At 43.5% G+C, this 12,564-nt stretch overlaps 1 protein-coding gene across 3 annotated transcripts in view; it reads right to left on the bottom strand.

Moving 5' to 3' along the window:
* Positions 1-12,564, bottom strand: part of LOC139584458 (G1/S-specific cyclin-D2-like) — a 351,941-nt gene that overhangs the window by 14,570 nt on the left and 324,807 nt on the right. For all 3 annotated transcript variants that reach the window (XM_071416347.1, XM_071416348.1, XM_071416345.1), the window contains one exon: positions 9,716-9,875. In XM_071416347.1, the coding sequence (XP_071272448.1) occupies positions 9,716-9,875 (160 nt within the window). The remainder of the gene's footprint in view (positions 1-9,715; positions 9,876-12,564) is intronic.

The raw sequence follows: 12,564 nt of genomic DNA, 5'->3' as shown, positions 1-12,564 counted from the left end.
ACATGATATCCTCCTAGCAGCTAGCTAGCTAACGTTTGGCTTTGTACTTTTAGCTTGCTACATAAATAGGACTGATATGACTGCCTGTTTGTTTCATATCTGCAAAGTTGTTAAAATGCTATTTCCATTTTAATATAGAACACATGGAGAATTCAATAAATCAGATGTTTTATATGAATAAAGACTTTCTAAAGTCCAACAATTCTGCATTTTGACATGGCCCTCTGTGCACTCTCTGTGCCTTCTAGGAAGATTTTAACCCACTGTACCCCAGAATGTCTCCAAGTTTTCACCATCACCAAGTTTTCACCATCATTGTAAAGCCTTAGTTATTTAGTTGCTTTCACAAAGTTATTTCTGAAGATTATTATTTATTTCATGTGATTAGTGATTAATATACGTCTGTCCCTCATTTTAAGGTCAACCCTGTTACTAGAACTGAATTCTCGTTTTAATATGGTTCAACTATTCCTTTTTTCATTCAAAAGAAAAATGTAACATCTAATAGTCAAATCACAGCGTGAAAGCAGTGTGGTTCTGGGGAGAGTAGGGACAAGGGGGAGAGTAGTGGGTGGGGGGCATCGCTCTGCTGCACATCGCTCTCTAGTCTGTGTCCAGACCCTTGTGAGTTTTTGGAAGAAGAAAAGAGTCGGTCTCCCTCCCACGTCCTCACACCTCCATCCACAGCTATTCCTCTGTAGCTGGGCCACCTTTGGGCTTGAGGAGTGGACAGAGCCATAGAGAAACAGCCGATGATTAACATATTGCCATATTCAATAGCAAAAGCAAACTGTGTGTGTGTGCAATGGCTCTGAAGGGGAGTTTCTCTTTTTTCTCTCTCTCCAAATCAAAGAGGTAGGTCCTTTGAGAACTGCTGGAGCAGCCCCTCGCTGCCTTTTTAACATGCAGAGCCAGGCGCTTTCTCATCTTGTGGCTCAGTGTTGACAAATAAATGAACTTATTATACACCCCTGTGTTAGCTGCTGGGCGACTGCCACGGGCTGATTTATTAATGACAACCTCCACAAAACAGAAAAGAGGGCACAGAGCCCTGAGCACTACATCAGCACAGCTTTTTATAGTGAAAAAGGGACAAAGACATATATGTGTACAAACACACACACACACACACACACACACACACACACACACACACACACACACACACACACACACACACACACACACACACACACACACACACACACACACACACACACACACACACACACACACACACACACACACACACACACAAAGCATGGGGCCTAAGTGGAGCAGTGGGCAGAAAGCTGAATTTTGGCCCCGGAGGACAAGACAGGTCTGTTGCAGAACAAGGGTCATCGACGGAGGCTGCCACTCTGGGGCTGGTGGGCCAGTGGTGAGTGCTGCGTATGGGGGGGAAGAATGCCTGTATTTTAGGCTAGCCTAATTGATATTCATGCTGAGGATAAAATGTGTATGTAGCTGAGTGGGGACGCCTGCGATGGAAAGCTCACTGTGAGCGGCGGCTGACTGGCCCTGCCTGCAGGCCTCTCACCCCCTTCAATGCCCCCCCATCCCCTCCACCCTCCACAGCATCCATCCCCAGGCCTCCACTCCACTCTGCTCACCCAGCCTGCCTGCCTGGCCTGCCATGCTCACCAGGGCCAACTCCTGGGTGGGTGAGATGCACTGTATACACATTTAACTTGTAAATTAATAAAAGCTGGAAACTTGAGTAACAGCCAAAAATATAACTTTTTTTCCCCCTTGTGCAATAAATCAATAGACTGTTCTATACAGATGCAAAGTTTTTTGTGTGTTTTTTACTGGGTTCCATTTTGAGGACCTGGGCCCTGTTGATTGATTAAGGTCATAGACAAACATCATTTTGAGACTGGCATTATGCTGTTTCTCACCACTAATGGAGTGGACCAGGTAGTCAAAACAACATTTACAGACGTTTAGCCAGACTGTAAGCTACCTCTCTTGGTCAGAGAGGAGAGGCACTACAAACAACTGTGAACCTCCTGACTTTTATTGCAGTATGTCTTACTACTGCTGCATATAATGTGAAAGAGTTAATTTTCTAGGAAAGAATCATCTGACATTCTTATCTTGGCAGGTTTCATAACTTTGCTTATTCCATAAGAACACATCTACTCCAAAAAACGAAAAAAATGATAGAAGAAATGGGTTTGGGTCACCACCGCACAGCCTCAAAGGCACATTGATTTGCCAGAAACAAAAACAGGAATCCTCCATAACGGTTGGATCCTGTAACAACTTGCTTCAGTGTTGCACCACCGCGACCCAGAGACTTGAGCAACAGCACTCAGGCCTGGCGTGGGAGGAAGCAGACCCCTCTGAACTGGAAGAACATGAATTGGCAGCTTTCGTTTGGAGCCCAGTTAGAATCCCTCATCCATGACTTTCAGTAGTTGAGTTTCGTTTCCAGACAGTATTCGACCGATAAAATTGTATAAACAGCTGAGGAATAGCCGACCGACGCATCTTTACCTAGAAACTCCAGCTGTGCTCAGGGAGACTTCTTGTGTTATGAGAACATCATTCATGTCAAACTCTAAACCCACTAGCCGCTAACATTTACTTTACTTCCAAACCTCATATGTTATTTTCAGTGGTTAATCTGTGCCCTTAGAAAATCACTTCATGCTACGTCCTAGCATGAACGTTTGGCCTTATGGTGGATGTTAAAAGGCCAGCCCTTACGGTACATTTCGACCAGAAGTGGTGCCTCCGCTTGACATCACTATAGCTCCAAAAGATTGGCAGCTTCATGCGCGTGGGTGTAGGCGTGAATCTATTCAAGTAAATAATTAAAAACATTTTGAAAATGTTAAAAAACAATGTATTATTAGCTAGCTAGCTACAGGAGGCCACAGTGTGTAGGCTAATGAACTGATCGTTAGCTAGCTAGCTAACCAACTTTACATACTACAGCTAGTTAACTTCATATTAGCTTGTTATCTTGATGTAAGCATATTTATCATTGTAAATTAAAAACTTGTGCTCCAAATGTGTTTGTAGATAACAGCAATGGAAGAGGGTGAAAGGATTTTCTGCTCCAGCTGTCAGAAAAGGGAGTAGGTGTACTAGTTAGATAGGGCAGGTTGTTAGATAGGCAGATTATGCAATTATCTCTAGTTTTAATCCCTAGAGAGAAAAACTATGAAGACAGAAAGAGATAAGTCAGGGCTATCTAATTGTAATACAATTATAGGCTACAAACATATTACATCTGTAGCAGGCCAATCCTTCTTCTGCAGGTACACTGTATGCTGGGTGTGCAGACTTCTGTTACAGCCCGGCACTAACACACCTGATTCAACTAATCAAACCTAATGAATTGATAATAATGTGTATTATTGCTGGGCTGAAATAGAAGCCTGTTCACCCAGTAGATCAGGAGTAGAGCAAGGTAGGCCAACTCTGGTATGGACTTTTTGGTTCACCTGAAATGATGCTTTTGTAATAATAGCCTACTTACTAAAATGTCTAACATTTACAAAAGTTAGATTATTTGTACATTTTGAAATTATATTTTGATTCACTCAATGTTGATTCATGGAAGTGAAGTCTTTAAACTTGTTTTATTTGTTTAAAACATTATTCAAGATGAACTAGTGTCAATGTTCATTCATCACAGATCACAATTCTGCAATAAAACGGTGTGAAGGGGATCTGTCTCTAATTTGTGTTTCTATGTTGCTTTCTCAAATGAACATTACATTTTTGTCCAGTTGTGAGCTCTCCAATTTAAAAAATGGTACCGGTAGATAATGTATATGAGGCTAACCATAAGACAGATTTTCTACCACATTATTCTGACATTAAATAGTTTAGTGCAAATCCAACCCTTCCATTTTAGGTACATTTTAGGTACTGTAAATGAAAATACAGAGCTGGCAGTTTGTAGGCTACTTAAACATATCAAAAAGTAAACTAATGTGGAGTGTTGTAATTCTACCTTGTTTATTTGCTGAGAATGATTTTGGAATACAGAGACAAAATCAGAATGTCAATTGGATGGAGGAGGATTGCAGAGATGTTGGTGTTGATGATGGGTAAAGAGAGATTTGTACAACAATGTTTGCAAGTCAAAGCCACAATTTCCTTTTCCCAAAGTACCCATTCATGTGCGATTAGGCCTATGTATTTTACAGGAAGTGAGCTATAATCATCATTGTCATGACACCAGTATAATTAAAGAGCCATAAGCTATACTATATGAGAATCATAATGTTAAGATACCATAATCCAATTGGTAGCATATTACATGGGAAATTCATGCTTAGTGTATCATTTACAATGTTATAATGTGTGTTACTGGTGATTTCTATCCTTTGGTAGGCACATTTCACAATACAATTTACTCAACACATTTACAAATGGTGGCTTTGATCACAGTTTTGAGGTTTAGGTTGCTTGATGTTCATAGCTAGCTAGCAGCACAAGCAAACATCGTTGGGCAAATCTCTCTTCACCTACCATTAACACCAACAATTTGCTACAATCCTCCATGCCATTGACCTTATTTTGTCTCTGTATTTTAGCAAAGTAAAATCATATAGAATTGGAAAAACAGACAGCGATGATTGGCTTTCCTACATCTTTTTTGGTACTTGCCCGGAAAAAATGACAGGCGTAACAGTGTTTCATGAACGGAAGATTTTCCTCACATGATTGGTTAACGGCAGTGGTGGCCGCGTGCAATTTGCATAAAGTAGAGCAGAGCTGAACCTTTTCTATCGCTCTGCTCACCTTCCCACAATCCTCTGCGCATTGCTCCACGTGCTCCCATTGAAAAGGAATGGGGTGGAACTTCGTCTGGTGAATTGGTAAGTGGTGGAAACCCTACAGAAACCCTACAGGGGTGCGTTTCAGCACCCCTGAACAAGGAGTTTGTTGTACTTACCCAACACCCCTTATTTTCTTATTAGTGGTAGCTACAAGCCCCCCCCCCCCCTTGTATCAGCCAATCACAGTTTGCCATTCCCTGTGCACCTCACTGAACCCCGCTCCTGCCGTCAGAGTGAGACCATGGTCAGAAGAGAATTAACTGTTTCTTAAAAGCATATGTATTTGACCTGTGTTTAGTGCGTGCATCTAAGTGTAAGTACTATGACATGTCATGCTAGCCCGTTATGTTGTCTACCACATGCAGTGGCGACCCGTCATTCAGGGCAGAGCCTATAGCGCTCTGCTAGTGCCCTGTTCTACATGGTCCTCCCGGATCAGCCTTTAGTATTTTTCAGTGGAAGTCTGGCCGCCCCCAGGTTTTCTGATGTGGTGTTGATAACCACAGTGAGGTGAGGCTAGTTCAGGACATACCATTATATGACACACTGTGTATCACATTCCTGTGTGCACACTGTGAAGAGGCTTCCTCTAGCCTCATGGATGGATGCTGCAGATTAATCAGACATCAATGGAGTTGGTGCGGACGGAGAGAGGAGGTTCATTAGTTGGAATAGGAGGAGGAGGAGGAATAATTTGTTGGAAGCTCTGACTAATCAAATCAGAAGCTTTTTCTGTCAACAAACACGGGTATAGAATTAAAGACCTACGCCATGCAGTCCCAGTGGAATCTGAAACCCACCTCCAGTAAAGTAGTCGGATGGAGCTGATTATTAGACAGGTTCAGGCCTATCTGCTTCGTTCCCCAACTAGTGATGCGCGGGTTGACTCATAACCCGCAGTCCCCACGGTTATATCCATGTGGATGAAGGGTGGGTTGAATAAAGAGAAAACAATACCTTAAAATGTCATTCTTGTGCAATTTATATCTATAGGCTACATTGAGGTTTTCTTTCATTATTTTAGGCTGTCTGGCATTAGTGCATAAGCTTAAGATTTAGCGCCGAAAAGCCTACACGCCAATCGCCCAATGGTTTTGGGAACGGGCAGATAAAGTTCCCGTCAATCCTCAGAGGCAAAAATAACAATGTCGGAAAAGCTGTGAAAGGAGGGTTGAAAATAAACGTTTGGGAAAGATTTGGTGAAGTGGTAAAAGAGGATGATAGCAGAGCCGGCTACGTTATGTGTGATGATTGTGAGGAGCTTTGCAAATTTGACAGTCACAAAACCGGGACCTCAAATAGGCCTATGTCATGTCAAGGGAACTGTAACCTACTGTTCAGATGGGTTAAATGGAGAATGAAATCTGGACACTGACTGTAGGTCTATAACCTCTCACATAGCCTTAATATTAACTCCTGCAGAATTAAGCATTTCTTGCAGTAAAATGATACACAAAATGTGGGCAAAATTTTGACCTGGGAACCTGGAGTGGAGAAATATGATTTTTCTTTCAGCCTCTTGAGAGAATTTGAAAGCTCAGTTAAATACCACAAAGGTGCTATCTTTATCAGCATCATAAAACTGATGGTATTTCAAGCACATCAAATATGCATCCAAGCCGAACTGAAATCTTACCAGAAACATGTTGGGTGGTTTTCACAGCTTTCTATTTCCTTAAAACCGTTCAAATTGATCGTTCCAGTTTTTTTTGTTTTCTAATTGCATTTTCTCCACGGTCCCTAAACATCTTTGCTCCGTGAAAGAAGATGACAGAGAAAAGTTTACCGATGTCAACTAGATTGAAGCATTCATTCTATCGATGTATGACATTATTCTGGTGAGCAAGGGGTTATTTAGTCTTCTTAGGGTAACATACACTGAGTATACCAAACATTAGGAACACCTTCCTAATTCGTTGGGATATGGACTCTACAAGGTTTTGAAACTGTTCAACAGGGATGCTGGCCCATATTGACTCCAATGCTTCACACAGTTGTGGTTGGCTGGATGTCCTTTGGGTGGTGGACCATTCTTGATAAACACAATAAACTGTTGAGCATGAAAAACCCAGCAGCGTTGCAGTTCTTGACACAAACCGGTGCGCCTGGCACCTACTACCATACCACGTTCAAAGCTACTTAAATATTTTGTCTTGCCCATTCATCCTCTGAATGGCACACATACACAATCCATGTCTCAATTGTCTCAAGACTTAAAAATCATTCTTTAACCTGTCTCCTCCCCTTCATCTACACGGATTGAAGTGGATTTAACAAGTGACATCAATAAGGGATCATAGCTTTCACCTGGATTCACCTGATCAGTCTATGTAATGGAAAGAGCAGGTGTCCTTAATGTTTAGTATACTCCGTGTATAATGACAGAAGAGAAGCTGCATGTATCTAATTATAGACGAGGGCACTAAGAAATCAGGCAACAAAAAAATCCTGCACCCTCACTCAAAAAATAGCTCCACCGTCTTTGACTGTAGCCTATAGCAAATGTTTTCATTTTTGCGGGTTTGGGTTGGGTGCGGGCCTTTTCACTTTATCACATAAAGTCGGGCAGCTGCGGATTGGTTATTAGGAATTGCGGGCTGGTGCGGGTGAACCAACAACTGACCCGCGCACCACTATCCCCAACCCCTCTTTTACCTCTATTGAAAGAGAACGGGACAGGAGACCAGGGGGAAACAAGGGGACAAGAAGTGCTTGGTGTCTCTGTGGAAGGAGGAGGCCATAATCTCCCTAATGGGCTTGTTTCATCATCATTATCCTGTAGGCTTCCCTGGGGAGACGTTGGTAATTCCTATGGAGTGCCCCCGCTGTGCTGACCCTTACATGCCTCTGCATATGAAATGTAGAGCCGGCTCTTTGTCTCCTTTCTCCCAGCCTCTAGCCGAGCCCTAGACCATTTGCATAGTGCTGAATGGACCCTCCCTCATTATTAATTAATACTGAACCAGCCTGCGCTTCCCGGCCCACAGCCACCTGACCAAATCCCCACAGAGTGCCTCGAACAGAACTTTTCCATCAAAAGAGAGGAACCATTAAAAATTAGAGCCTTTTTTTCTCTCCACCTCTCCTCTCTCACTCCATCAAATACAGAAGGGTTGGTTTATGCACATTTTCCAAGAAGAGGGGGTGGAGGTGGGGGTGAGTTGAATCACTTCTATGCATGAAATACTGAGACCCCAGGAGATCTGTTGTCATCTGTCTTGCAAATAGCAAAGCCCTAGAAACTTCCTCCTCCAGCTTCACCTTCTAAGCATGTCTGGAGGGGGATTCTCAGGGCGGAATCTCACAAGATAGTTGAGTTGATTTATGGCTGGGAACGTTGCACAAAATGGGTTTTGAATTCCCAGAGATCTTCAGATGCACCAAATTGTTCAACATGCTCTTTGCCTACATATGAATCTGAAATCTGAGGAGAGTATGCAGACAAAATGGCCTGCTGCTAATCCTAGTTATATGCAACAAGGCTTCCTTCTACAAGACGTCAGGAAGACATCTCCCTCCACAAGACTCATAAATGTATATCCACTGCCTCACTGAAGCAATTGTGGACCAAGTGCACTGGGAGCCTTGCGCAATGTTGCTTTGGGAATAGGTCTGATCACTGACACAGTCATTCCTTCCATTCATCTCTCCAATGGCACAGAACATAAAGGAGAGCATGGAGAGAGCGAGAAAGAGAGAGAGGAAAAGAGAGAGCCACAGAGAGACAAATGGAGAACAATGGGGCCAGTTCCCATGGAGACCATCAATGTGCTCTGTCTTTCACAACATACAATATCAATTGCACAATCAGAAAAGGGATTCTACATCAAAAATGGCAATGTTTAGAGACCTGTCACCGTAACTCCCATCCATCCATACACACTCCTCTACCACCACATGGATCTCACCCATAAGGGAGTGTATGGGTCATTCCTGTGGGGCCAGAGGTGGGACCATGGGGTGGAGTCCAGAGGGGCCAGGGAGGGAGAGGGGAGCCTTGCTGCAGCTCTGGATCCCATTACCCCCCATACTGCTGGGCTGTGTGCTGGGAGAACCTGCCCCACAAACACACCCTGAACATGGGAAAGTCATCGTGCCCTCAAGCAGTAGGGAGGCGTAGGAGAGGGAAACGGGCAGATATGAAAACATGACAGGCCTCACTATGCGGGACTGCAGGAACAATATACTCCTCCTCCTCTCTTTCTTTCTTTCTTTGCTCTCACCCTCCTCCTCCAGATTTTCAGATCATATTTAGAGAATCTCCTCTTACTCCCACGACTCGATGTTTGATCTTGAAGAAACAATCCACCCTGGAGAGCAGAGGGGACAATGCCCAGTCCCACCCCCATCAGGTCCTCCCTTGGTCCCAGAGCACACAGGAACACAGGAATGTCCTTTAAACCAGGCTGCTGCCCTTTGAAGTGTCACTCTATTCTCTGATAGCCACTGATATGCCTCCAGAACATGACCGTACCAGCCGCCGCAGCCGGGAGAGAGAAACATGATGGACGTGGACATGAGACTCTCACAGAGACACGTCCTCCATGACACATGCTTTTCTAAGCCCCACATATTTTCACATTGAGGTAATACATCTCACTTAAGTGACATGACACCACATGACGGGGGGCCCACAAAGCTACCTGAATGGGGTCTCCTCCAGTCATTGTTGCTCCGAAAGGATATTTTGATTTCGTGTCGAAAGAAGGGGAGACAAGGATATTTTGCAACTATGTTGACGCAAGACATCAGCACCTAATTGACTTGGCAGCACATCCGTTATCGTTTTGACTTACAAAATGTGGCATGGGAGCCAAAAGTGATATCAGATGGCAACCCACATTGGCTCATCTTTTGATGACATAATTACCACCAGTGAGACTTTAGTATCAATAAAGGATGCAACATACCTGTGGCGCAGAGTGCGATGAAGGTCTGCACATGTTTACGTATCAGCGCCAGCTTGTCCTCGGGCAATGGCAGCTTCCTCACGATGTGTTCGATGAAGTCGTTTGGTGTGACAGCCGCCAGGTTCCACTTCAACTTCCCCAACACCACCAGCTCCCACTCCTGAAACAGAAAGAGAGAGCGAGAGAGGGAAAGAGAGAGAGAGATAGCGAGAGAGAGAACAAAAGAGAGAGAGAGAGCGAGAGAGACTGTTTTAGGATGAGAGCGGCAACAAGGCTAAACATACTGTATATACATGGCACCAGCCTAGCTGAGACCGAGCCAGGTTGGATGGGGGAGGAGGGGGGGGGTAGGGACTCTAAAACTAGCTCTCACTAACATGCTCAAGCCAACAGAGGCAATGAATAGGTTCCTATATGGCTGATCATTTGGTCAACGATCTATTTAGAATAAAAAAATAATAATACATTTACATTTTATTAATTTAGCACATGCTCTTATCCACAGCAACTTTCAGTTAGTGCATTCATCTTAAGATAGCTAGGTGAGACAACCACATATCACAGCCACAGTAAGTACTTTTTTCCTCAATAAAGTAGCTGTCAGCAAAGTCAGCTAGTAAGAGGGAAATGAGTCAAGTGCGTGTGTTAGTTCACAAAATGCTTATTTATTTATTGTGGGGGGGGGGGGGGGGGGGTGCTGTGTGATTATCTAAAATAGGGGGTAGGGTTTCAGATGTTTTCAGAAGATGGGCAGGGCCTCTGCTGTCCTATCTTCAGGGGAAGCTGGTTCCATCATTGGGGTGCCAAGACAGAGGAGCTGCCCTTTGGCAGGGGTGGTAGAGCCAGGAGACCATAGGTGGCAGAACCGAGTACTCGGGTAGACAGGTCCAATTCCTCTTGCTGCTCCGTAGGCAGCAAGAAGTACCATGGTCTTGTACACAGTATCAATTATACAAGTACAAATGCATGACTAAATGCACAGCAAATAGGTTAGCACAGGATAGCATAGTTTAACCTTTCTCATAACCTGTTGGAAGCTATTAAGTTTCACCACAGTTAGGGCCTGTTTTGCTACTTTGAGCACCTAGCTAAATTCAAATTGACGCCTTCTCTGAAATTCGATCGATAATGTTAAACAAACGCCAAACAAACGACATACAGAGCTAATTTACAACGATTTTACAGCTCACCTGGCACAGACAAAACAAGTGTATACCTAATGTTTGATGTGAACAGCATAAAAGGAGGCAAAAAATAAATATCCCCACCTAGCAAAACTATAAACAAAATGAGTTTCCCTAAAACGAATCAACTTGAACTTGTTCAATCGTGAGCAGTATCCTCAACTGCACAATCCCAACGTCTATCAGCAATAGCCAATGACATTTAGGCCTATCTTAAATCACATGGTTTTATTTTTCTTGCGGGGTGGGAGGTTATGTTTGAGTTATACGGTTGTCCTTGTTTCTTAGAGAAGAAAGGATAAGTAACGGAAGGAGCTGGTGACTAATTTGGGAGGAATTTTGTGGTTTGCGACTGTCCTTGTGCCTGGGACCTGGGATGCTAGTGATTTTCCCCTTCAGAGAGTCACATGGTTCTTAGTCATGAGACAACGCAGGTCCAATGTGGCAGCCATTAACTGCCTTTAAATCTCCACGACAGGGTAATTCTGAACCAATGACCAAATCTCATTCCCAATATCAGGTGAACTGTATCTCTGTAATTCTGAACCAACGACCAAATCTCATTCCCAATATCAGGTGAACTGTATCTCTGTAATTCTGAACCAATGACCAAATCTCATTCCCAATATCAGGTGAACTGTATCTCTGTAATTCTGAACCAATGACCACATCTCATTCCCAATATCAGGTGAACTGTATCTCTGTAATTCTGAACCAATGACCAAATCTCATTCCCAATATCAGGTGAACTGTATCTCTGTAATTCTGAACCAACGACCAAATCTCATTCCCAATATCAGGTGAACTGTATCTCTGTAATTTTGAACCAATGACCACATCTCATTCCCAATATCAGGTGAACTGTATCTCTGTAATTCTGAACCAATGACCACATCTCATTCCCAATATCAGGTGAACTGTATCTCTGTAATTCTGAACCAACGACCAAATCTCATTCCCAATATCAGGTGAACTGTATCTCTGTAATTCTGAACCAATGACCAAATCTCATTCCCAATATCAGTTGAACTGTATCTCTGTAATTCTGAACCAACGACCAAATCTCATTCCCAATATCAGGTGAACTGTATCTCAGTAAATTTGAACCGATGACCAACTCTCATTCCCAATATCAGGTGAACTGTATCTCTCTCTCTCCTCTTCTCTGAAAGGGGACCACACACTATGATACATCCCTATGATATCCCCACTTCAGTTTCACAGGGTGTTGTGTTTCCCTATCAGCTTACAAAAACAGTAAAAAACTGCTAAGGTTCAGTGAGTCACTTCTTAAGAATGCCACAGATACCGCTGAGAAATAGGCCGTTGACAAATGTGATGCTGCGGTTAGAATTCAAGGAATCAATGAGGAATCGTATAGATAGATGGCCCTGACTGTGACCTAACTCTTGTCCACACTCTGCAGTGTTTCCCCTCTCTATCATTAGAGGTCTGCTGTCTGCTTTCTGCTGTGGTAGAAAACAGACACGAGCTGACAGACACAAGCTCTGAGAGAGAGAGAGAGAGAGAGAGAGAGAGAGAGAGAGAGAGAGAGAGAGAGAGAGAGAGAGAGAGAGAGAGAGAGAGAGAGAGAGAGAGAGAGAGAGAGAGAGAGAGAGAGAGAGAGAGAGAGAGAGAGAGAGAGAGAGAGAGAGAGAGAGAGAG

Source organism: Salvelinus alpinus, chromosome 9 (genome assembly GCF_045679555.1).
Source record: "Salvelinus alpinus chromosome 9, SLU_Salpinus.1, whole genome shotgun sequence".
In the NCBI taxonomy this organism is placed as follows: Eukaryota; Metazoa; Chordata; class Actinopteri; order Salmoniformes; family Salmonidae; genus Salvelinus; species Salvelinus alpinus.
Note: the sequence above shows the minus strand (reverse complement) of the source record. Positions and strands in the feature narration are given on the sequence as shown.